This window comes from Rhinoraja longicauda, chromosome 7 (assembly GCF_053455715.1).
Source record: "Rhinoraja longicauda isolate Sanriku21f chromosome 7, sRhiLon1.1, whole genome shotgun sequence".
In the NCBI taxonomy this organism is placed as follows: domain Eukaryota; kingdom Metazoa; phylum Chordata; class Chondrichthyes; order Rajiformes; family Arhynchobatidae; genus Rhinoraja; species Rhinoraja longicauda.
In genome coordinates, this window is record NC_135959.1 from 14,210,600 (window position 1) to 14,237,632 (window position 27,033).

General features: G+C 39.9%; 1 protein-coding gene across 9 annotated transcripts in view; it reads right to left on the bottom strand.

The window, feature by feature from the left end:
- The window catches only part of LOC144595094 (inositol polyphosphate-4-phosphatase type I A-like), a 136,706-nt gene that overhangs the window by 66,798 nt on the left and 42,875 nt on the right, over positions 1–27,033 (bottom strand). For 8 of the 9 annotated variants that reach the window (XM_078402131.1, XM_078402137.1, XM_078402136.1 and 5 more), the window contains 4 exons: positions 8,211–8,384; positions 6,072–6,247; positions 5,004–5,048; positions 2,629–2,747 (listed from right to left, as the gene is read on the bottom strand). In XM_078402131.1, coding sequence (XP_078258257.1) covers positions 2,629–2,747; positions 5,004–5,048; positions 6,072–6,174 — 267 coding nt within the window. In that variant the 5' untranslated portion in view covers positions 6,175–6,247; positions 8,211–8,384. The remainder of the gene's footprint in view (positions 1–2,628; positions 2,748–5,003; positions 5,049–6,071; positions 6,248–8,210; positions 8,385–27,033) is intronic. The other variant, XM_078402132.1, reaches the window with a different exon arrangement.

Genomic DNA, 27,033 nt, shown 5'->3' on the forward strand with positions numbered 1-27,033 from the left:
CCCTCCCGTTTCTGGACCTCACCATCTCCATCACAGGAGACAGACTAGTGACGGACATTTACTATAAACTCACTGACTCGCACAGCTATCTGGACTACACTTCTTCCCACCCGATCCCCTGCAAAAAGTCTATCCCCTACTCCCAATTCCTCCGTCTACGCCGCATCTGCGCCCGGGATGAGGTGTTTCACACTAGGGCTTCCGAGATGTCCCCGTTCTTCAGGAAACGGGGCTTCCCCTCCTCCATTATAGACGAGGCTCTCACTAGGGTCTCTTCTACACCCCGCAGCTCCGCTCTTGCTTCCCTTCCCCCCACTCGCAACAAGGACGGAATCCCCCTCGTTCTCACCTTCCACCCCACCAGCCAGCGGATCCAACATATCATCCACCAACATTTCCGTCACCTACAACGGGACCCCACCACTGGCCATATCTTCCCATCCCCTCCCCTCTCTGCGTTCCGCAGAGACCGTTCCCTCCGTAACCCTGGTCCACTCGTCCCTTCCTACCCAAACCACCCCAACCCCGGGCACTTTCCCCTGCAACCGCACGAGATACAACACCTGTCCCTTTACCTCCCCCCTCAACTCCATCCAAGGACCCAAACAGTCTTTCCAGGTGAGACAAAGGTTCACCTGCACCTCCTCCAACCTCATCTATTGCATCTGCTGCTCTAGATGTCAACTTATTTACATCGGCGAAACCAAGCGCAGGCTCGGCGATCGCTTCGCTGAACACCTGCGCTCGGTCCGCATTAACCAAACTGATCTCCCGGTGGCCGAGCACTTCAACTCCCCCTCCCATTCCCAGTCTGACCTTTCTGTCATGGGCCTCCTCCAGTGCCATAGTGAGGTCCACCGGAAATTGGAGGAACAGCACCTCATATTTCGCCTGGGCAGTATGAACATCGACTTCTCCAACTTTAGATAGTTCCTCTGTCCCTCCCTTCCCCTCCTCCTTCCCAGATCTCCTTCTATCTTCCTGTCTCCACCTATATCCTTCCTTTGTCCCGCCCCCCTGACATCAGTCTGAAGAAGGGTCTCGACCCGAACCGTCACCCATTCCTTCTCTCCCGAGATGCTGCCTGACCTGCTGAGTTACTCCAGCATTTTGTGAATAAAACTATTAGTATAAGATGTCAACCCATAAATTCAATGAGGAATTCAGGTGTAACTTTTTTTATTGAAACACAATTATTGATGTCAAAATGAACGTACTGCCATGGGTAGTGAAATGAGCATTTGGTAAAAACTATTTGTACCTTGAAGCCTCAATTTCCCATGTACTTTGAGCCAAACACAGAAGTCCAAGATATCCTGACAAGCTGATGCAGTGCATTTGTCCGACTGTTCCACTGATAGACTTGGTGATGAGTGATGAGACTATCAGGATAGTAGTGATTGACTGGGAAAGGGGACAGGATGCCCTTTGGCCATAAGAATGACAACCCTAAGATTTTCTTTTCTTTTATAAAATGATTTTATACTTTATGTTAATATTTTAAATTATTTGTTAGCCTTTGAGTTTTTGATTAAATTGTCACTTTCTTTTTTTTAAATTTATTCTTCATCTGTATGAATAGCTTTTAAATATTTCTGATGAGACTATTAAAGACTGTTTCAAAACCCTATAACAGTCAGCATGTTGTAAGTAAAAGGCTATCAGGGTTAATGTAGCAGGATACATTATTGCTTGAGATCTACTGCCTGCTTGAACTACCCAACCTTGCCACATGTCCATTGATTGTTTGCAGAGGGGGTGAAGGTGGGGGTGCTGGAGAATAAGTCTGTGCTAGTGATTAGCTTGCTCAACACACTGCATCTGGAAAAAAAAGAGGCTACTGGTTTATACAGTTGGATTGGTCCAGGATAATCCAATTCATTTAGTCACCGAGATGCAGTATGCAGAAGAAAAATAGGTGAGAGTCTAGATCAGAGAAAGTAGCATATTGCAAGCTGGATAACATGGCTAAAACACACAAATGCAGGTCATGCACTGTGGAGAGAAAAATATAGCCATTGTTTCAGGTTGATGGCCATTTACAGTCAAAGACAGAACTCGGGAGGTTGAACCGTTAAGGATGTGGGAAAGGACGCCACTGCACTTGGCTGACACTGAAGCGGCATGGGAGGAATATGATGTGATCAGTCATGTCAAGCCAAGACTGCAGACATTTTGAGCTGGATGATGAGAAATAAGTTATATCTGCAACAGCCGCATTAGATCCTATCTGAGATTATCACAGTTATTTGAGAACAATAGCAGTGGACATAAATCTGATTGGACATGGGTTTGGAAGGAGTTGAGAGGAAATGGCATTGGAAATATGGCAATGATTTGTATAGGAATCAAGAGCTGATCTGTCTAAGAATGGTAAATATGACAGATATGAAGAAGTTGCATTTTTTGAAAAGAACAATCACAAAATTAGCAAACGTGAGGGACGAGAAGAGAAAGTTGGTCAATTTAGTGTAAATTAAGCTGAAGGTGTAGGAAATCAAGTGCAGTTGGGGCTGGGACCACAGATAAACTTTGACTTGGTGGGCAAAGGCAAGCAACCTACATTCTGGTTCAAACATTGTAAGAAGGTCTTCCATGAATTCCCAGGTTATACTGGCGGGAACTCACCTCTATAATCTCAGTTTGCACATGCTTTGTCCAGAAAGCTTGTGGAGGGGTCGTCACGCTTACTGATACAAAACTGTTCGGCTTTCGGTCCAGGGAAGGAGTGATCAGCTCACTGCATGCTATTGGAGTAGGGACAAGCAAAAACAATTTCATTTCTATATAAATAGCAATGATTTAAAAAAATTACATGCTGATTACACTAATGGAACAGTAGCCATTATGTGTTTGGTGAGAGTAGTTCAGTTTTTGCTGTGATATTTTCACTGGTTGTTTCCATTCCCTTCAATAGTCCTATCCTTTTCTCAAAATGCAGACTCTATGCCAGATAGACAACTTGCTTTGCCCTGTGAATATTCCGTTATGCACACATGGCTCTTGATATTTAATTTCCTTTCCTTTCCCATTATTTCTTCCTGACCAGTACTTGCAATAGAAACATCTATCTGATCATAGCCAAAGTCTCACTGACTTTTCCTTCTCTGGAAAAAGTCATTCCTTCTCTCCAGAGACGCTGCCTGTCCCGCTGAGTTGCTCCAGCATTTTATGTTCACCTTCGATTTAAACCAGCATCTGCAGTTCTTTCCTACCACTAATAGCAGTTTTTTCTCCCCTACTTTTGGTCATGCACATATTGTGCAACTAAAATCCAAACTGAAATGGCAAGTTGCACATCATTTGCGTGCACTTTCTCCAGCTCTCCTTTACACCAGTGCTCTGAATATTAACATATTAACAGACTTAAATCTTCCTGTGGCTGGCTCAAGTCTGGCCTTGACATCTGCTCTTATGGACAACTTTCTCTGGAGGTTAAGCATCAGTCCCCATCATTACAGATCGTTCCCAATCATGAGCAACTAAATAGTAGTAGAAGTTGGCAGTTAACCTATCTGCTGCTACGATCAAAGTTGGCTTTTTACCTCGAGTCCTCTTGCCTGCACTAACCCCATCAAGCCCTTGATTCCCTTCATATCTAAATAGCTATCAATTAATCTTGAATATATTCAATGAATGAGCCTTCCTGGGCATCATGTTCCAGCCTCTGGGTGAAAAACTTTATCACTATCTGGATTCATAGACAATAGACAATAGGTGCAGGAGTAGGCCATTCGGCCCTTCGAGCCATTCAATGTGATCATGGCTGATCATTCTCAATCAGTACCCCGTTCCTGCCTTCTCCCCATACTCCCTGACTCCGCTATCCTTAAGAGCTCTATCTACCTCTCTTGAATGCATTCAGAGAATTGGCCTCCACTGCCTTCTGAGGCAGAGAATTACACAGATTTACAACTCTCTGAGTGAAAAAGTTTTTCTTCATCTCCGTTCTAAATGGCCTACTCCTTATTCGTAAACTGTGGCCCCTGGTTCTGGACTCCCCCAACATTGGGAACATGTTTCCTGCCTCTAACGTGTCCAACCCCTTAATAATCTTATATGTTTCGATAAGATCCCCAGGAATCTCTTTTAAATTACTGGTTTCCATGCTCAAATCATTTTGTGAATTGCTCTATAGATCATATGATAGAATGATTGTCACCATCTCAGAGATGAAAGAAAATGATAATTTATTAAATATCTCAGGAAAAAAAAAGAAAATCATATTTGAAAAAAACAGTTAAATAAAACATAGCATGTTGTTATTTATTCCAATTAAAATTGGGTCTGCTAGATTACAGCAGATGAACCAAGCACAGGTTTAAAGGACAAATTTCACAGACTAAGTCTGGGAAATCTGCAGAGCCAGCTTCATTGTTGGACCATGCAGAAATGAACAAGTGTTCAGACAGTGACAAACAATTAGGTGCATGTTCAAGAATTCAGCCATGGCTTGGGATTGCTGAACCACCCATTTTTCACCTACTGCATCTTCCAAGCTTTTCCAACATAATTTCCTTTTGCTTTGAACAAAAACTGATAACTGCCACAAAGTAAATTAGACTGACAATCATTCAAAAGTCAAAACTTATACCAGGTATACAATTCATGAAGATAAGCAAAATAAAGATATACTATTTTTAGGGTAAATTATTAAATGTCATAACCCCTAACTTTACATCAATGTAGCACCAATGTTCAGCGGCATAGAATGAAGAATCCTAACCGCTCTGTCACATCATGCCAAACTCCTAATTTTAATTGTGTTGCTCTGGGCGAAGTGGGAAAGCTTACAAGCAAGCTCTGTTCATTGCCTTCTCATGGGACAATATCTGGTCTAGCTTAGACATCTGCAATTGTTCGCTGAAAAAAAACCGGAACAGCAGCTTGTGTACAACCAGACATTCTTTTCTATTCAAAAGATGAACGCGATAAAAAGATAGATTTAATTGTTTTAAGCAAACAGAATTTACTAAACAATGAAGTGATTGTGTAACACCCACCTAAACTAAATTCCAAAATAGGTTCATCTGGATCCTGGCTGTTAGCTAGAAAATAGATTTGTCAATAGGTTAGTTATTAATTCATGCACCAAGTTCACAAGTATCATTATTATCAAGGATTATTGAATCTTAAATTGAATCATGAAGACAAATTTGTAATCACGATGATGCACAGGACTCAACGGGAGCAAATTAACATTAAGTTAATGCTTGAGTCAGTGCCCTTTAATGTGTTTCTATATTCCTCTTATGTGCAAAATTTACATTGCACTAACCAGATATCTCTTTATTAGAGATAGCCAGGAGTTTTACCAAAGCTTATACAGGAAAGGATAAAATCAATAGTGAAAAAAGGTAAATGTATGAATGTGAACTTAACTTGGAAAAATAAGCAATTCAGTACTGTAATGTTATTTTCATTCTTAATTTACCTTACACCATCCCAATTTAAATCATCAAATCAGCAATGCACAAAGCAGTAACTGGAAACAGACACAGTAAAATAAGATTAATGTGTTTTCCATTGTAGTACAGGACAAACTGATCTGGACCACTCATGTTTGATTCTTGGCTTATGGTGACAAATCTTAATCTGAATAGTAGAATTACCTACCTGTATCAAACCACTATCCTTTCAGAAAGTGCAAGATAAAAGACAGGAAACATGTACTTTTGCACATGCTCACAAGAATTTACATTTATAAAGGAGAAAATGATGTGATCCACTTAAGGTTTTCAAGATTAAAAAATAGATAATTGGTCAAACAGGCTGAAAAGCAAAAATAATATAAATTCAGAAGTGAAAAGGAAATTAGCTAAAAAAGGTAGTCACTGTGAAGAAGGCAGCTTTCTGGTCCTTAAAAGATCAGTCATGTGCCTCAACCAATTTATATGAAAGCACCAAAAGATATGATTGTTAAATGTGCTGATAACACAAAGATAGGTAGGAATGTTGGTTACAAAGAGAACAAGGATTCGAATAAGCAAGTGGGCAAATTTCTGGCAGTTCAGAGAAGTTTACTAGGAGTTCAAGGCAATAGGTTTATATATTTGCACAAAAAAACTCACCTGCCAGAGATAAGTTTAACATATCCGAAGACAGTTCAAACGTTGAAGCACGTTGCATGGTCCTGGCTTTACTGTGCCGAGGACTTTGCTCACTTGCTGACATTTTCTCATGAGTAATATCTTTTTTTTTCTTCTGCTAGTCTTTTAATTGCTTGCAAAGCTCAAGTTGTAGGCTCCTTATGAATAAGGAAGAATGTGTTAAAAGGTTTGGAATCCGAAATCAAAACCAGAAAATGCAGCGAGAAAGCTGCATTCCCAAGATTTTTACTTTAAGGCTCCTTTGGTATCTGTCGCTGAAGAGTGCCAATATAAATAATCTTTGTGCATCACTCTCCAAGAGTGTCCAACATTGAAAAAATATTGCGAAAACCTACACGCTTGCAGTGCATGACGAAGTGGACCTCCAGGATTCAGGGTTCAGGAATGATAACCATTATCTTGGAAACTCTGAAGGCGGAAGTATGTGTCACCATACAAAACCAAACCTCTAGCACAGAATTAATTTGCATGTTTGGATTCAGAGATACAAATCAAATTGCACAGGAAATGATTCAGTCCATCAATCCTGTGGTTGATATTTGAAAAAGCTATCCAATTAATCCTCTGTTCTTTCCCACAGCCTGCAAGTTTTTCTTTCTCACTTACATATGGTTCCACTATCCTGTCTAACACAGCACATTCCAGATTATAATAACTATGTTTTTATAAATACATCTTCCTCCATTTCCTTTTACAATTATTTTAAATCTCTTTCCTCCTATTACCCTCTCTGCTACCTGTAGAATTATTTCCAGTTTATTCCTTTTAATTAAGTTAACTTGTATTCATCCAAATGAGAGGCAATGTGGCGTGACAATAAAGAAACATCTAACCAAATTATAATTCAATATCATATCATATCATATCATATCATATACATACAGCCGGAAACAGGCCTTTTCGGCCCTCCAAGTCCGTGCCGCCCAGTGATCCCCGTACATTAACACTATCCTACACCCACTAGGGACAATTTTTACATTTACCCAGCCAATTAACCTACATACCTGTACGTCTTTGGAGTGTGGGAGGAAACCGAAGATCTCGGAGTAAACCCACGCAGGTCACGGGGAGAACGTACAAACTCCTTACAGTGCAGCACCCGTAGTCAGGATCGAACCTGAGTCTCCGGCGCTGCATTCGCTGTAAAGCAGCAACTCTACCGCTGCGAGAAAGAATTGAACAGATAGCAATAAAGAATGAAAGTGGACTAATCACATCTCAGAACAAAACCTGGGTAGTAATTCTGGGCTGCGTTATGGTTTCACCCAAGTGTAAATATTTTGTTTTGGATTGAGAAGTGGTTGACAATCTCTTCTGACACAATCAGTGAGAAGCAGTAGCAGCAACATTTATTTCCTTTCCCAAGAAGGAATAATATCAGTGCGTTGGGTTGTTATGGGGAGACGGTTGCTAAGAATGGAAAAGGAAAATAAAAGTTGTGTTGACAAATAGATTATAGGAACAATGATCATTTCACTTATATTTTCAGCAAAGAAATCAAAAAGTTATAAATAGGAAAAGAAAGTGGGAATTGTTTGAAAGAAGTTATCAAACAAGGAACTGCAGATGGTGGTCATTACACAAAAGGACACAAAGTGCTGGAGTAACTCAGTGGGTCAGGCAGGGTCTCTGGAGAACATGGATAGGCAAAGTTTTGGGTTGGAACCCTTCCCGGAATATTGCCTATTCATGTTCTCCAGAGATGCAGCCTGATAAATTGAGTTATTCCAGCACTTTATTTCTTTTTACCAAATAGGTTGTTTGGTTTGAGTTTAGTTATTCTGACATGATTTTTATTGGAGCTCAATGTCAAGCGATATTATGATCTTTATATCAACTATGATTTGCCATCACACTTTGTGGTAAATATAGTGTTCAAATCCAGCAAATGAAATAGTTTAACACCCTTTCTTACAGCACTTTGTTGATAATTCAGCACTTTGTTGATAATTCACATTGTATTGACCCCAAGCATAAACCTCAGGAATACATGTTATAATTAGAAAACAAAATTATCACATCCTGGGATTTTATAACTAGAGATCTTGGAATGCAGGTCAAAACAGATGGTTTCTTAAAATATATATTTAAATTGCATACCCATGAATGGCAGTACTGAAGATGCTAGATCACACCAATAAATATCCGCACAAGAAAATTAACCAGTCGTCACCAAGCAGAGTCCAAGGAGAAAGGAGACAGCAGACACCATAGACTTTGCACATGCATCTGGTGTCTTCTTACATAACACTGGTAACTTGGCCAAAGGAGTACCTAGTGGAGAAAACATTTAATTACATTGTTTGAGAGGTAAACAGAACATTCAATCAATCAATCAATCAAAATCTGGTTTATCTAAAGGTCAGATAGCAATAGACCATTGATTTTATACATGTTAACTTCTTAATGCAAGGATCAAAAACTATAAAAACTAATTAAGATTCTGGAAACCACTCCATATGAGAGAAGTGTGTTTACTCTACATCTTATACTCGCAACAAGATATGGCATAAAGACTAACATGTACACTAAATCAAATTCTACATGCAGGTAATTATTTTTCTAGGACTGTATATTTCTGAAATTAAAACCAACTCTCCATTATTCCACAAAAAAGTAGCCTTATTTTTTTGTGCCCCTTAATCCATGTATTTAATTTGTATTTCTTCCCATATTCAAATAGGAAATATGGACAGTAAATGCACTAAATGCTTGGAATTTAACAGTGACGAGCAGAACCGAGGGGGAACAGTTACAATGGAGATCGCAAAAGCAGAGAGGCATTTTAGAAAGTATAGGAAGGAACTGCAGATGCTGGTTTACACCGAAGATAGACATAAAAAGCTGGAGTAACTCAATTGGTCAGGCAGCATCTCTTGAGAAAAGGAATTGGTGACGTTTTGGGTTGAGACCCTTCTTCAGACTGGTCACCTATTCCTTTTCTCCAGAGACGCTGCCTGTTGTTTCAGGTCCAGACCCTTCTCCAGACTCAGACAGCATCTTTGGAGAAAAGGAATATGTAACGTTTCGGGTTGAGACCCTTCTTCAGACTGGTCACCTATTCCTTTTCTCCAGAGACGCTGCCTGACGATCCGAGGTGTTTAGAAGTTTTACACCTCTGTTGGAACTTGGAAGGTGTGTAATCTTTTGATTTAACATCATGCAAGGGAAGCTTGGAGTTTGACAAATCTGTTTAGGGAAAACTGGGAGTTGAGTACCATTGGGAGAATGGAATGAAAAGTCTGGCCTTCTGATTGATATGATCATCATAAGAAATGGAACTCCAACAGCTCAGAGAGACAGAGCTCTCATTTCTTGGTTACAATTGAGAGATCTCAGAAATATCAAGCCAGTGTTTTGCAAATGGTTCAGTCGCTATCTTGTGTTCCCTCTGTCACAGGAATCAATAATTGGAATGTTTACTTTCTGACAACAAAACATAACACAAATCCATATAATACATAATTTTTAATTTTATCTGTACAATAGATCTACAAACAGAACCATGCGTACAACTGGATGAAAAAAATACATACAAGATGACCCATGTCTCTTTTATCATGGCAACAAAAGCCTTGTTCCCCTCATCTCTCGCACATAATCTCCATGCAATAAAGGGCCACTGTGTCCAACCATTGATGATATGCAAATACCTCTTATACCAATACAATAACTTGATTTACAATAAATAGGTCATTAGTAATTTCATGGGCATCTTATCAAAGATAAATTACTGAAATCAGTTTCCTTTCAAAACCATGCTTCAAGCCCACTCCAAAATATAAAGAACAGAGTGTACCAATCAATTTGTTAATTCACCAAGCCATTATTTCTGTCTAATTAGATTTTATGGCACAAACAGATTAATGAATTTTATATTTGTACGTCACAAAAGGAGCTAAACATATCTCTCAATGACAGAAAGTGGGTTAGTTCAACCTTCAAGTATAAATTACATTTCAAATATCCGTTTCCGTCTTTCACAGTGATGTTGGTTTAGGTTTATTATTGTCATGTGTACCAATGTACAGTGAAACGATTTGCTTTGCATGCTATCCAATCAGATCAGATAATACTAAACATAAATACAATGAAGTCAAACTCAAATACAATAGGTACAGCAAAGGGGAAGGTACAGAGTGCAGAATGCAGTTCTCACCATTGTGGAGCATGTGTTACATACACATGGTAGACACAAAATGCTGGAGTAACTCAGTGGGTCAGGCAGCATCTCAGGAGGGAAGGAATGGGTGACGTTTTGGGTTGAGACCCTACTTCAGACTGAAGAAGGGTATCGACCTGAAACATCACCCATTCCTTTTCTCTTGTGATGCTGCCTGACCCGCTGAGTTACTCCAGCATTTTGTGTCTACTTTCAATTTGAACCAGCATCTGCAGTTATTTTCCTGTTACATACACAAAGCCCAGTGTCCACAATGCGGTAGAGGTGAATCCAACAGTATCTTAGCTTAGTTGTACAGAATCTTGATGACAGAAGGAAATAAGTTGTTCCTGATTCAGTGGTGTGCACTCTCAAGCTTCCTAAATTTCTGCCAGATGGGAGCAGGGAGGAGGAGGATTGACCAGGGTGGTACAAGTCTTTGAATATTGATTCAAGGAACTGCAGATGCTGGTTTACAAAACAAAAAAAAAGACAAAGTGCTGGAGTAACTCAGCTGGTCAGGCAGCATCTCTAGAGCAGCATTGGATAGGCAAAGCTTTGGATCGGGATCCTACAAGTTTGAAGAAGGATCCCGACCCGAAACATCAGCTATCCATGTTCTCCGGAGATGCTGCCTGCTCCGCTATATTACTCCAGCATTTTGAGTCTTAAGTAATTGATGTTAGCTGCTTTTCCGAGGCATCGAGAAATGTAGATTAAGGCAATGGTGGGGAGTCTGGTCTATGCGATGGACTGGGCTACATCTACAACTCTCTGCAATTTCTTGCGTTCTTGGGTAGAACTGTTCCTAAACCAAGCTGTGATGCAAGATGACAGTATGCTTTCTATGTATTCTTCTGTGCATGAGGTTTGACAAAGAACTGCAGATAGCTCACTGACATCTCTTCCGAATCCGAGAAAATATTTCCTTCACACCCTCAACTGTTCAAAACTTACTTTAAAGTTATTCCAATATCACGACTCTATCTTGAATGGAATTTTCATAAAGCCACTTAAGAGGTTCCCTGTTACAAACTATGCGGGTCTTTATCACTTATCCTTATCACTTATCAAGTGCAAAAAGTTTTATTATAGGAAGGAAAGAAACATATTTAGTATTTATCCCACTAACACCAATCCATGCGAAAGAAGGTATTGCTGTTGCAGTTCAATCTAAAATCACTTGGCCAATTGGTAAAGCACAAGTCATTTCCTCTCAGTTGCATATCTGAAAGCACACAGCTCTGCTTGGAATATGAACATGTCGGCAAAAACAAAGCCAGCTTCCACTGGTAGGTCTACCCTTTAGAAGTCCTGCTTACACCAAATCCACCCAAAACTTCATCCTCAATATTGATGGTCTCCCAGTATCCACCTCCACTCACATCCGGAATCTTGGAATCATCTTTGATCAAACCCTCTCCTTTGACAAACACATCAAACACATCACAAAGACAGCCTTCTTCCACCTCAAAAACATTGCCCGTCTCCGTCCATCCCTCTCCTCCACAGCTGCAGAAACCCTCATCCACGCCTTCATCACCTCCCGTCTGGACTACTGCAACAGCCTCCTCTATGGCGCACCTTCAAAAATCATCAGTAAACTTCAATACATTCAAAACTCCGCTGCCCGTCTACTCACCCACACCCCGATCCATGACCATATCACCCCCGTCCTTTACAAGCTCCACTGGCTCCCCATCCCCCAGAGAATCCAGTACAAAATCCTCCTCATGACCTACAAAGCCCTGCATAACCTGGCCCCATTCTACCTGACTGACGTCCTCCACAGGCACACTCCCAACTGCACCCTCCGCTCTGCTGCTGCCAATCTCCTATCCCCCCCCCCTCCGGACCAAACTCAGATCCTGGGGGGACAGGGCTTTCTCCATCGCTGCTCCCACCCTATGGAACTCACTACCCCAAACCGTCAGAGACTCCTCCTCACTCACCACATTCAAAACATCACTGAAGTCTCACCTCTTCAGCACTGCCTTCAACCACTGAAGGTCACCTCACCTTCTGTCTCCTTTCTCTGTTCGTTTACTTATTTATCTATTTATTCACTTCCCTATGTTCTTTAAATCCCTGTAAAGCGTCTTTGAGTGTATGAAAAGCGCTATATAAATGTAATGCATTATTATTATTATTATTATTACATTAATCAGACAGCCCAACTAATTGCAAATATCGAGGTCTTTGAAGATTTGCTTGGCATAGATTTAAATGACAAGCAAAAATAGTTTTATTTCCAATCATTTACCATTTGCTGTATTAACCCAAATTCAACACCAGCATAGAGGCTTTAGTTATCTCTTTCTTCCAAAAGAGAAAATAGCTACAATATATTCACAAGAATAACCAAAAATTATGCGACCAACATCCGACAGAAACTATAATAGACTAGAAACCGTAGAAAATTCCAAACCAGTTAGTTAAATAATGTATCAATGAAAGGTTAATATGCTGATTATATCTATCTTGGATGCTGATCAATTGGCAGTTTTTTCTTGTTTATTCCTTTGAATAAAGAGGAATAACTGCATTTAACATAATAGACATCACAAAAACTGCTGGTATTGGTGATTGTTCATTGAGTATTCTGAGATTGCTGGACAATACTGACAACTTGGTAAAATGGGCAGAGCAATGGTGGTGGGAATGTAATCATCCAAGGGCAAGGTGTTCATGTACAGAGTCAGAGAGTGAGGGATACACAGCAGAGAACCACCCTTGACTCACCAAGTGCTAACCAATGATCAAGCACTTATTTTTAAACTAATCCTACACTAACCCGTTTCATTCTCTCCATATTCCCAAGAGGTTCCGGCATCCCACCTCATCCCTAGATTCCACAATTGCTAGGATCAACTTACAGTGACCAATTAACTTTCAGGCATATCTTTGCTATCAAATGTATTTTCACCATATAAAACACCTAGAGCACCTGGAGGAAGCCCATGCGATCACAGAGAAAACTTATAAATGCCATACAGATCCTACGTGATGCTGTTTTCTCCTACATCACAATGCTATGCAAATTTGTCATATTTATTGGCAACTAAGTATGTGGGTGGGCAGTAAAAAAATTACTGGGCAATAGGGATTTCTCTGTTAATTGGCATAGACTTTCTGGGCCAAGTGGTCCCTTTCAGTGTCAGAAGGAAAATAAAAATGTTCAATATGTACTGGAGCTTCATTGGCATGAAAACGTTAAGGAAACAGCTTGGGTTCTGCCGATACATGCAGGCAGTTTTCAGTGGAACTGCTAAAATTTACTAATAACTTTAAGTTTTCATATGCATTTTAAAACCAGAGTCATTTTGAAAAGTTTAAAGACTTTTGATACCTTTCACAGCCAGTAAACCTGGGGACCAGAGTTCTCCGCTGTGTGGTTCCAAGCCTTGCCCTTCTCGCGTGATGCAAGACTCCAAGACACTTTGGGCCTTTCCACGTATATTAGGTAAGCGGAAAACAGCAGCAAATGCAAGCAAAACGGTCAGTGTAGATGTGGTGGATCAAAGGGCTTATGTTTGTGCTGTATAACTCCATGAACATTTGTTTTATATCTCTATATCACTGTCTATATCTCTCGTTTTCCTTTCTAATGACTCTAGTCTGAAGAAGGGTCTCAACCCAAAACATCACCCATTCCTTCTCTCCAGAGATGCTGCCTGTCCCACTGAGTTACTCCAGCATTTTGTATTTATCTTCTACGACCATGATAGTTCAAAAGATCTTTTAATGCATTTTTCTTTTGAAAAGTCAGCTCAGCACCTACTTTGTTAAAACAATCCTCCAGACATTCACCCAAATTGTCTCTTAGGTGCTTTTACATGGTCTATGTCAATCATAAGTTACTCCATATACATTACCTCTTAACTGACAATTCCCTCATTCATTTACCTAACTTATGTCCCTTGTGTTTGACTGCCATCAGCTTGAACAAATTGCCTGGATCTACTTTAATAATTACTTTCGTAATCTTAAAAGTCTTAATTAGGTCACTTCAAAAATATTGTTTTCTTGGGAAAAGTCTTTGTTTCACATAATGAGATATTACTAAAATAACTATTTTTTAAATAAGTTAGGAGATAGCGACAAAAATATTAATGCAAAATTTAAAACCGATTGAAAATTTGGGAAGTTAATGTGGCTTACTTTCCAAAGCTAATAACACATGGAGTCATGGAGAACCTACACTGGGTGTAGAGCAGAGGGATCAAGGAGGGCAGGTACATAGATTCTTAAAAGTGACGTCATATGTAGATAGGGTGATCAAGAAGGACCCAGTGAAGGTCCTTCCCTGGTTTGACTTTGCAAAATACGTCTCGCACTTCTCTGTGTTAAACTTCATTAACCATTCCTCAGCCCACCTGCCCAACCAATCAACTTTTGTGTCAACTGTGAACTTACTGTTTCTTGTTCCGGTTCAGAAAATCTGGTTCCCTGAACAGATCACAAATATCTGAAGATGGGATTAAGTACAGAGACTAGGTGTAAATGTTAATAGATTACCAAACATAATTCAGGAGAGAGATTTTGTGATTAGTAAATCATAAAAACAGTCATGCAATGTGAAGTTAAATTGATAAAGGTGGAAATTTTGCTTGGAATCAGAGGATATAGGAGGAACCAAATGAGTACTTTGCATTTGTATTCACCAAGGAGGAAGGTTGAAGGATGGTGATTTCAGTGTGGGGCATTTTATAAGCAAGGAGGAGGCAGTATTGGGTTTCTTGAGGAGCAGTATCATGGATAAAACAAGGGCCTGCTAGGATCTACTCCAGCTTACTGAAAGAGGCAAGACAGAAGAATGCTGGGGCCTTGACAAAGATCTTTGGGACCTGCTTGTGGCTAGAGAGGATACAGAGGGCTGGAGAGAGGACAATGTTGTTCTTTTGTTTAAGAAGGGAAATATGGATAATCCAGAAAGGTATAGGCTGGTGAGCCTCACATTAGTGATAGGGAAGCTATTGCAAAGGACACAAAGTGCTGGAGTAACTCAGCAGATCAGCCAGAATTTCTGGAGAACATGAAGAGGTGACATTTTGGTTCGAGACCCTTCAGTCTGATTGTGGTGGGGATGGGGAGGGAAGGGAAGAGAAGAAAGCTGGAGGAGGGATACTTAGGGATAGAATTTACTCGTATTTGGAAAAGAATGGTCTAATTAGGGACAGTATTGCTTTCTGTGGGGCAGGTTACGTCTTACTAGCTTGTCAAAGTGGTCGATGAGGGAAGGGCACCACACCATCCTGGAGACTCATTTGCTGCCAAAGAATCTCCAGTATGTCCCCTGAACTAAAGTCTCCCAACACAATAGCTCTGCCCGACTTCACTCTTTCCCGCTGTGCCTGAGACCTCGGCCAAATGCCACAGCTCTGACTGCTGCTGCTGCTCTCCCCTGACCGGTCATTTCCTACAACAGGATCCAAAGAGTCATACCTTTTGTCCCACGGGAATAGTCACAGGGGATACCAGCACTCTCTGCCTTCTTGTGTAGGAATGAACTGCAGATGCTGGTTTAAACCGAAGATAGACACAAAATGCTGGAGTAACTCAGCGGGCCAGGCAGCATCTCTGGAGAGAACGAATGGGTGACGTTTTGGGTCGAGACTCTTCTTCAGACGTTTTGCCCTAGGCCCCCTGACAATGGAGTTACTCCAGCATTTTGTGTCTCTCTGCCTACTTCCCTTCTTGGTGGTTACCCATCTACTTACTGCCTGCATCCTAGGCATGACCATCTCACTATAACTCCCATTTTCCTTAGTCGCCCAGATGATCCAGAGGTCATTCAGCTGCTGCTCCAGTTCCCCAACACTGTCTGTAAGGAGCTGCAGCTGGACACACCTCCCATAGGTACAGTGCTCAGGGTCACAGGACGTATCCCTGACTTTCTACATGTTGCAGGAGGAGCATACCACTGCCCTAGCTTCCATTTCTATGCACGAAATGAAGGAAAATATATGAAATTAAAAAATGGACAGACGATACCTTATCCCGCAGTCACCGAAGCATCAAGCCAAAATCTCAGTTGCCCTCCACAAGCACTTCACCTCCATCACCTCACCCAACACAGCCGCTTCCGAATAGGCTGTTTAAAATGCATTAATAGGCCATTCTTAGACACGTGCGTGACGAAAAATGTGAACAATTGTGGAATACATCTCTTCTAATTCTGAAAGCATTACAGGTATATTGTTTTATACTGTATATATGACTTATATTTGTCAAAGTTTATCAAGTGAAATTTTTATATGTTATGCTGACAATGTTTGTCAAGGGTCAGAAATCAAATATGACTGGTCACGTGTGTGACCCCACATGATACAAAACAATAGACCTGTAATGCTTTTAGAATTCACAATTTTTCATATTTTTGGTCACACACGTGACTAAGAATGGCCCTAATATAGATTTATTTGACTTTAGCAGAGAGTGAATCTCCCTGCTCATCTAAGGTTTCTGGTTATGACAGACCCTAATTGCCTTTGGCAGTAACTAGTCAACAACATAATTCTTGTTGAAATTGGTGGTGATCGTGAAATATGCATATTGTTGAAATGATCTTGAACATGTTCCAATCCACCAACTCAAGGCACTGACCTCCTCTAGTCACTGCTGTATTAATATTTTTTATTAGTGCCTCATGCTTCAGTCTGTCTCTGTAAGCTGGCAGGACCAGCACTAATACATGATTAGACTGGCAAAAATGAGGACCAAGGATAGAGCCATAGGTGCACTTGATAGTTTTGCAGCAGTGGTCAAGAGTGTCACTACCCTGCATGACACAGGAGACATGCTGATGATATCTGACGGCGATGTTCTTGATGTTAGTTTGATTAAGGTCACCGGTAATGATAAACAGGGCATTGAGAGTAACTTTGGATAACAAGGATAACCGTTTTGGATCGGGACCCTTCTTCAGGCTGAAACGTCACCTATCCATGTTCTTCAGAGATGCTGCCTGATCCACTGAGTTACTCCAGCACTGTGCGTCTATTAGCTAGAAGTATTTTGGGTAGGAGGAGCTAGGTTCCTCAAATGTTGCAGCCGACACTTGGACAAACTCATCAAGGGGGGAAGGGGGCATGCTGCTTTTGTAGTACTCAGGGCTGCATTGGTAATGTCAGTTCTAATGAAGATCGTTAGTTGCCAGTGTTTCTTTGAAATACCAATGATTGACAGGAGACTCTTAGCATTGGAACTAATGACTTCCTCAGATATGGACAGCAAGGAGAAGCAAATCATAAATAGACTGTTTTAACTGTTTTAAGAGGAGCCTCACTCTTTGACACTATTTTTTCTTTTCATGAGCACCTCCCAACATTTGATTTTACAAATTCAAAATTTTGATGTCCAAAATTCAGAATTATACATCAAAATTCATAATTAGGCACGTAATGCAACGTTTCAGCAAAAAAAAAGTATGCACGCCAAATGCGCATACGCGTTGCGCTACATTCATGCGTGAAAAACGACTATTATTTCCAACAGTCTGTAGATCTTGGACTACATGTACAATGTCAGGCCTATGAGTTTATTCTGCTATTTATAGAAAGGTTATTGAACAGAGATACTTTTTGCAACACAAAGAAAAAATGGTTTTGTTTTATTCTGCTTTTTCCTTACACATCCCAATTCTCTTGGTATTGAACAAAAGAACAATGGTCATAAAATGTATGACTGTTATGAAGAAAGAGTTGAAGAAAGCATATGGAAGTACTCAAAGTAAATTTGCACATTTTAATTGATAACCAGCCCAAAAAGGTGGTAATTGGCTTTTCTGCTGTGTTTTATATTTTAACCCCATCTTAATTAATTAATATAATTATATAATCTTATACTTAAATTTAATATTTACTCATTACAGTTCCACCACTGATTTTCTGGCACTCTTGGTTCCAGAGCTTTGCTGGTTTATCCAGCTGGCCAAGGAAGTCGGCTAAGGGGATAGATGTGCTGGCTCCAGCTGGGCTGGAATTCCAGCGCCCCAGCCGGAGGTTGCAAATTCAACCCACCGATCAGCCATGGGAGTCCTGATGAGGTCGAGATTGGCTGCCTTGTCCAGCCTAGGTGCCACATTTTCAGGGAGACTTCCCGGGCGGGGGAATTTCTCGCGGAACCCCTAGCGACCGAATTGACAAATTGGCCATGGAAGTCCCGATGAGGTCAAGATTGGCTACCTTACCCAGCCTAGCTGCCACATTTTCGGGGAGACTTCCAGGGCGGGGGGATTTCTCGCAGAACCCCTAGCGACCTCCAGAGGCCGAATTGACAAATTGCAATTACCGACTGTTTTGCGGAAAAATGTGAGGCCAAATCGGAATGGCGGAACTGAAATAAGAAAGCACAAACTTTCCTCCAAATTCGGAATGGTTGGGAGGGGTGCATGAGGATGATCTTCAACAATCAAACTTATGTTAATGTTTAAGAAACATTTAGACAGGTACTTGGATAGGATAGATCAAGAGGGATATGGACCAAACGCAGGCAGCTGGGACATATTGGTCGGTGTGGGCAAGTTTGGTCTGTTTCCACGCTGTATGACTCTATGTACTGAGTAGTATAAGAAAATAACTGCAGATGCTGGTACAAATCGAAGGTATTTATTCACAAAATGCTGGATTAACTCAGCAGGTCAGGCAGCATCTCAGGAGAGAAGGAATGGGTGACGTTTCGGGTCGAGACCCTTCTTCAGACTGAACTTCTTCAGACAGACTGAACTATGTACTGAGTAGATCACATTCACATTATGGGAAAAGAAGTGCATCTGAAATTTGTCTGAGTAACTACAGAGTTAGAAGATTAAAGCGCAAATGGTAAATTAAACTGATGATAAATGCCAATTTATATTTAGCAAAGTAGGAATATTGACAGCACAAGAATTTAAAAAGGGGATAGGACGTCTCATGAGAGTGCATGAACATAGATTAGTGAGTTCAGAAAAGAGAAACTAAAAGCTCATTTTATAAATATTTAAACAGTATAAACATAGTGAAGGAACAGATGGGCCAAACTAGAGCTCAAAAAGATGTTTTCATGGAGACAGATCATGGCTAAATAGATGAGATTTTAGACACATTTTCGTTTGAGCTGTCTTCACTGAAGAAAGTAATGCTGCAAATGTTGCAGTGAAGGCAAAAAGCAATAGAAAAACTAGAAAGGGCAAGCAGAGAAATTCTTCACCCATCACAGGTAAAGGAGAGTGAGGGTGAACACAACACAGCCCAATATTAATCAGTAATCGGGACACTATGGCACAATAATTTGTGACAATATTGCGCCAGTTTTAAATACATGGGTTATTAAATAAATGCCAACTTTATCAATCTCTAATGAATCACATTTCTACAGTGCTTTACTCGTTGACTTTGGTGCAAGCCCTTATAAGGGATAAAACAGTGAAATACATAAGTCAATTTTGTGTACATATTTCTGCCAGAATTTTTACTAACAGTTGTAAAGTTAGTCCAAACAACCCTGATTGAGTAATGATGCTTTAGGTAAATACTTTAGAGATTGGGGAAAAGGGAGAACCTACAGATCTTTTTTAATAGAGTAGGATAGCCTTGTTTCTTCCAAACCACAAAGTATAACACCACCAGAATTTAAAAGCATAAACTAAAATTCTCCTGTAATGGAAAAACAGATTAAAAACATGCAATGAATCAGACTTGCAAATTGTAAACATTTAACAAATTCATTAAATGATTTTCATTAACCTTCACTAAATGAAGGTATAAATAAATCCCTTAAAGGAAAAAGTAAAACCCTTGCTTTTTGTTGAAACTTTTTCACAAGATGAAAAATTATTCACTGTGACTGGTTTCTTTCTTGGGACTTCTTTAAATTTTGCCAATAGATTTATTTAGTACTGAAGCATCACATTTAAAAAACCCATAACAGTGATGGTATAAGAATAGTACATTATATAGTAATAATAACGATAAAGTATAATTCATTCATTCAATATTGCTTTTCCACAGAGAAAATTTTGTTGAGTTCACTGTTGGACATTTTTCTACAGAATAGTTCTAGTGAACACAGCTTAATTATTTCACACCTAAGACATTGCATTTCACTTAAATCATTTGCTTTTGATTTTCTGATGCAGAAAGGTAAATTCTTTAATCCTCTTCCAGTAATGCAGTCTGTGTCCATTGCAAAAGGCAAATTCATATATAAACTTGCAAGGGAGTTTATTACCAAAGGAAAACATTTTTAAAAAACTGTAAATGCTGGAAATCTAACAAACACAGAAAATGCTGGAACCACTTATCAGGCCAGACAGCCTCCACGGAAAGAGAAGTAAAGTTAAAGTTACACAGAAACATAGAAAATAGGTGCAGGAGTAGGCCATTCTCGGGGTCCTTTTCCAGATATGCAACGTTAACTGTTTCTCTTTCCACAAATATTACCTAACTTACTGAGTATTTCCACCACTTTGTCTTGTTACCAAAGGCATGTTTACGTGAGCAAAAACGTGGAGGGTTTTTTGTCCATCATGGGTACTGACCTCCATCCACAGGAGTCGCTGCCTGAGAAAGGCAGCCAACATTGTCAAAGACACACACACCACCCTGGCCACACTCTCATCTCACTCCTACCACCGGGAAGGTAATAATGGAGCATGAAAGCTATAATATCCAGGTTCAGGAGTAGCTTCTTCCCTATAACCATCAGGCTACTAAACACTTGAACCTCCAAATAAGCTTCAGCCGACATGGACTTGTTATTGGCTTTGCATTATTATTGCTTGGTTTAAAAAAAAATATTGTGACAGCATCCTCTCCTTTGAATGACACTCTGATTAATTTAACTGGCTGAAGCTTAGGAGAGGCCAATCTCCAGCATTATTGGTAGCAACTGGGTCTAATTAACAGATATTAGTTGGCCACTTGAACCTTGTCAGGCTTTAATTTAATTTTAATTACTTTTTAAAATTTAAGATCGTTGAAAACATTAGCGATGCAATGTTGCTGGTTTCCGGCGGGCACGGTGACGGATGCACCACACATCTCTGTCCTCCCTCCATACAGCTGGCCAGCTCCTCTTTTGTCTCTACATATGCGTCTTCCATCAACATCTTCAGCATCGTCTTGTTTGGTCGTCCCGGGTTTCGTCTTCCATGGGTGGGTTCCCACAGCACAACCTTGTTCGCTTGTCAGGTTACTCCCTACAAAACCCAGGCATTCCAGCCAGAGGAGAGAATCAGGAGTGAAAGAGGAAGAAAGAAAGAAAGAAGAGAGTGAAGAAGGGAGACAAAGTGGAGCGCTTCCCTGCTAGTTGTGCTCCCTGTCACAGGTTCAAGAATGAGCCACTCGGACAAACCCGAGACCATCAGTGCCACCATGTGGTCAAGATTGGACTGCTGGGAAAGAACCCCTAGACAGCCAGTGCCTCTACCTGAGGCTAAGACTGAGTGGCTGGGGCAAGTGTAAAATGCCAGAACCTCTTCCTGCCCACATACCTTGAGGGACTGTGCCCACACACACTGGGGCTAAGACTGGCTGCCAGGGTAATCCAGAGATTACCAGTATCGCTTCTTCAAGCCAAAAGCTGACCTGCCAGGAAGAAACCTGTATCATCAGCAGCAACTCGCGAGGCTTGTGTAAACTGCAGGAAGAAGCCCGAGATCGCTACTTCTCCTCCTATGAAGACCAGGGCAACCAAGATCGGCAGCGCCATCGCACATACATTCTGACGGTGAGGAGCAGCACCCCTGGGCAGTCCTGGACTTTCTTATCATTGTATATAAAATAAATCGTGAGAGTTCACCGCATTGTGAGTGTCGGAGTGGTCCCTGTTGAACCTGGTGTCAATCTCCGATGCGTGTGTGTATGAATTTAATAACTATTTTGTTATTATAGGGTTTACAAAGTACTACGTTTACATAGCTGTCGTGCTACTGCAAGAGAGAATTTCATTGTTCCATTTTGGGACATATGACAATAAAACACTTGTTGAACTTGACTTGAATCCTGAAGGAATTTAATAGCTCCGAGTTATAATGTCCAGTTACAAAACTTTCCATGTCAGAAGCTCTCTTCAGAGAACTGTGTGAGTACCATGTGGGAGGGCTGGTTAAAAGACAGTTGATAATGATTTTATCTGGTTTACATACCTGATGGCATGTATCAATTTAGGACCTTTAAATAATAAATCTTATGCCTAATTTTTGGGTGATATGCATTTTCACCCCTCATTTTCTGTACTTTATCCGCCCTCAGCTAATTTTAAAAAGCCCTTAATTTTTTTACGTGTCTCTCTCTCTTTCTCCTCCAGTTCTCGATCTGTGAGGATTAGTAGTTGACTCTTCTATAGCTCTCAATTTAATTGCTCCATTGGTGTTAGAACTTGAATTTCCTTATGAAACCCCTCTGCCTCTACGTTCTTACCATTTTTAAGATGCAGGTATCACAAAATGCTGGAGTAACTCAGCAGGTCAGGCAGCATCTCTGGAGAGAAGGAATGGACCCGAAACGTCACCCATTCTTTCTCTCCAGAGATGCTGCCTGACCTGCTGAGTTACTCCAGCATTTTGTGCTACCTTCGACTTGTACCTACATCTGACAATAGACAATAGACAATAGGTACAGGAGGAGGCCATTCGGCCCTTCGAGCCAACACCGCCATTCAATGTGATCATGGCTGATCATTCTCAATCAGTACCCCGTTCCTGCCTTCTCCCCATACCCCCTGACTCCGCTATCCTTAAGAGCTCTATCTAGCTCTCTCTTGAATGTATTCAGAGAATTGGCCTCCACTGCCCTCTGAGGCAGAGAATTCCACAGATTCACAACTCTCTGACTAAATTTTTTTTTCCTCATCTCTGTTCTAAATGGCCTACCCCTTATTCTTAAACTGTGGCCCCTGGTTCTGGACTCCCCCAACATTGGGAACATGTTTCCTGCCTCTAACATATCCAACCCCTTAATAATCTTATACGTTTCGATAAGATCCCCTCTCATCCTTCTAAATTCCAGTGTATACAAACCTAGTCGCTCCAGTCTTTCAACATATGACAGTCCCGCCATTCCGGGAATTAACCTAGTAAACCTACGCTGCACGCCCTCAATAGCAAGAATATCCTTCCTCAAATTTGGAGACCAAAACTGCACACAGTACTCCAGGTGCGGTCTCACTAGGGCCCTGTACAACTGCAGAAGGACCTCTTTGCTCCTATACTCAACTCCTCTTGTTATGAAGGCCAACATTCCATCTGCAGTTATTTTCCTACGCATTTTTAAGATGCAACTCTCTTATCAAGCACTGTAATCTCTAATTTCTTATTATGTAGCTTCTTGATAATTTAATTGCCAATCCTCCTGTAAGCAGCTTTGAGTTTCTGCATTTTGCAAAGGTGCAGAATGAATACAAGCCATTTATTTTTGCAATAAGAAATAGCATACAGAAATACCAATTTGTTCTTAATTGATCTAATATGACATTCTACCCCCATCTGTTCTGAATAGAGGATTAAACCAGCTTTCAATGTACTGATGCCCACTGTTAAAGGTGCTGAGTAAAATTTAACAAAAATGATAAAGATAATTTGTATGGTTACATTTCCAATCAGATTTCCTATAAATTAGGAATTGAATATATTTGGAAAGATTCACAAATGAACTGCATTGTACTGGCCCAGAATACCGTAATTGTTCATTGATGTTTTCTGGTGGTTATGCCAGTTAGTAAACTGCTGATGCCTCTTCTGGAAAATCATGTAAAATGGGGTAATCTCATTTTCCCTCTTTGTATCTGTATAGTATCACAATCCATAAACGCTTTATTTTCATATAAAACAAGATACTCAGATTTCAGTGTGAAGACATCCAATTTTAATCTGTTTAAAACCAAATTAATGTAATCCATTGATAGTTTCAGTATTTCCTAAATGTTCAAACCCACCCACTGTTCTGAATTCAGTTCAGATGTACAACTAAATTAATGAAAATTTCAAGTACACAGATGTCCTAGCCAACAATTGTTTTCCCAGTGGCCAAGATTAAGGATCCATCTGTATGAGTGGAACTTTGCTAATAACTGCACTTCAAAATAAATTATTTATTAAAAGCCATTGAGAAATATTTAAAGTCACAAATCGCAGGTAACTCATCTTTTGCCCTTTCCAGTTTTCAAAGAGCACGTGAATCCACACTTTGAAACAACAAATCAAGCAAGGATTCAGGATGGTACAAATAATATTTCAAAAAATCACATTCTTGTCTTAAATAGCAAATGGGATATCCCATTTAACATAATGATATCATGGCTGGCCTCTGCAACTCCACACAATTTAAAGGAAGGTACAGTGTTCCACCATAGATATTAAAACACTTTAATAGCTCATCAAAACATCACAAACTACAAAAATTATTGAATTCTAATACTGAGCAGCCTAATTCTGCTCCTATGACCCCCATCTTCCATCCAGGCATGTAGTAGTCCACAACTCAACATTGAATTCAACAGGTTTAGGCCACCAGTCTCATGTTTAAGTAAAAACTGGCCCGTTCAAATGCAAGGTCATCAACTTGTAACATCTATTTAGTTTAGTTTGTTATTATCACGGTGTATCGAGGTACAATGCAAACCCTTTGTTTACGAGCCATCCAGTCAAACCAACTATACATGAATACAATCAAGCCGCCCATAATGCACAAATAAAGGACGAGTACAACATTTAGTGCAAGATATAACATTGAAGTCCTATTAATGATAGTTCAAAATTCTCCAAAGATGTAGATGGGAGGTCAAGATCGCACTCTAGCTGGCGAGGGGACCGTTAAGTTGTCTGATAACAGCTGGGAAGAAACGACGCGTTTTCAAACTTCTGTACCTCTTGCTTGATGAGGGAGTTTTCCTTTCTTTACACATGGTACCTGACCTGCAGAGTATTTCCAGCATTATTTTTTATTTCAGCATCTGCTGTGTTCTGCCTCCCATAGCTCCAGATAATTTTTCTTCTCTCGCCTGTCTTCACTCATCAACCTTCATCTGCACCTTCCCCAGACAGATCAGTTATAGACACCCCCTCTTCTATGTGACTTAAACCATGCTTGTTTTCTTATTTTTCTAATTCTGATGAGAGCTTGTTAAGCTCAAACATTTACTCCATATTCTTATTCAGAGTTGTTGCTTGACTTATTCAATAACTTCAGCATTTTCTGTTCTTATTCCAGATTTCCAGATTCATATTTCATTAATCATATTTGAGCTCAACTGGTGTCCAGTTACAATTTACAATATTGGTCTCCATCTGATATTTGTGTATGTAGTCTAGTTATTGCCCTCAGTGTTGCATGCAATTTCTATTGATCCCAAATAGGAATCTCAGTTTTATACAATCAACAAATTTATTCCACAAGTTTCTATATTCCAAATAAAATAGCACAGACTAGCTTAAAAAAAGGTTGAGTCGTTGCATTTTGCTTTCTTTCACCGTCAATTTTGCATTCAACCTTTTGTTTTGGAACTTGTGGATTTTCATTTATCTGATGGATCTATTATGACATTTTCAAATGCCTTCCTGAAATCCACCTGGACTGCATCAAATTCTCCACATTCATTGATATGCTTGATCTGTCAGATAAGGCCTTTCCTTAACAGATCCATGGTGATTATTCTTGATTAATTTTGTCTTCCTAATTGATTATTTATACCATTTCTTACAATTTTTCCAAATAATTTTTCATCACCATTTTTAAGCTAATCAGATAGTAATGGCTCTCTCATTAATTTATTATTAGCCTTCCACTCATTGTAGCTAAAGGGAATTGGAAAATTAAGGCCATAATCTCCAATTGGCTTTCTCAATTCCTTCTCTCAACAACTAACAATACATTTACTCCATGCCTGTTTATTTTGCTGCTTTTAAGGATGCCAAATAAATATCTTTCCATCTTACTTTCACTATATTAATGTCATATCTAATGTCTGCATTCAACCCCCTCCATTTTATGATGTAAAACAATTATTTGAAATCCTTGCCACGTTTGCACCTCCATGGTCAAATAGTTCCTCTGCAATTCACTTACCACTTATTCATGAATGGATTTTTCTAGCTATTAATTTTCCATACTTTGTGCTTCTTTTTTGTTTACACACTTTATATTTTTTCTGGGCTTTCTGCAGCATTTAATAGTCTCATACTGATACAGCCAAAGCGAGTTTCCACTGTGTTTCAATTGACAATTTCTATTCCTGGTCGATCTTAGTCCTTTTCCTTAACTATGTTAGATGTAACTAAATTATGATCCTGATTCATTGCAATAGATCTCAGCTCAAAGGTTAATTTATTCCATCATGGATTTGCCAGCTCTTTTTGAAGCTCAATTAGTTGGACTCACTTTTCTTTCCACATACCGTTACAATAATCCACTATACGGATGAGAATGTTTTCTACTTCTAAGAGTTTAAGTCTGACACATCCTGTGACTTGCATGCATGAAAACAATTAGATTTCATTGTTGTGAACAAATTCTCATAATGCCCTGACCTGCTAAATTTATGCATTTCTGTTTATTTCATTGCTTCACAACAGTTTCAAAATCAAACTGTTAATATTAAAACTGATGGCAGGAAGTTCAGTCACAACGGTAAGTTAGCCTTCAAATTGTATAGTTTAGGCTTTGATAAGTGGTATTACATTAACTATCATATAAAATTCTTTCTTCAGTGTCTACGCTTAGATTTGGCTGTACATCAATACAAATGTGTACAATTATACTGGTTTGGAACAGCTTAAAATTTCTT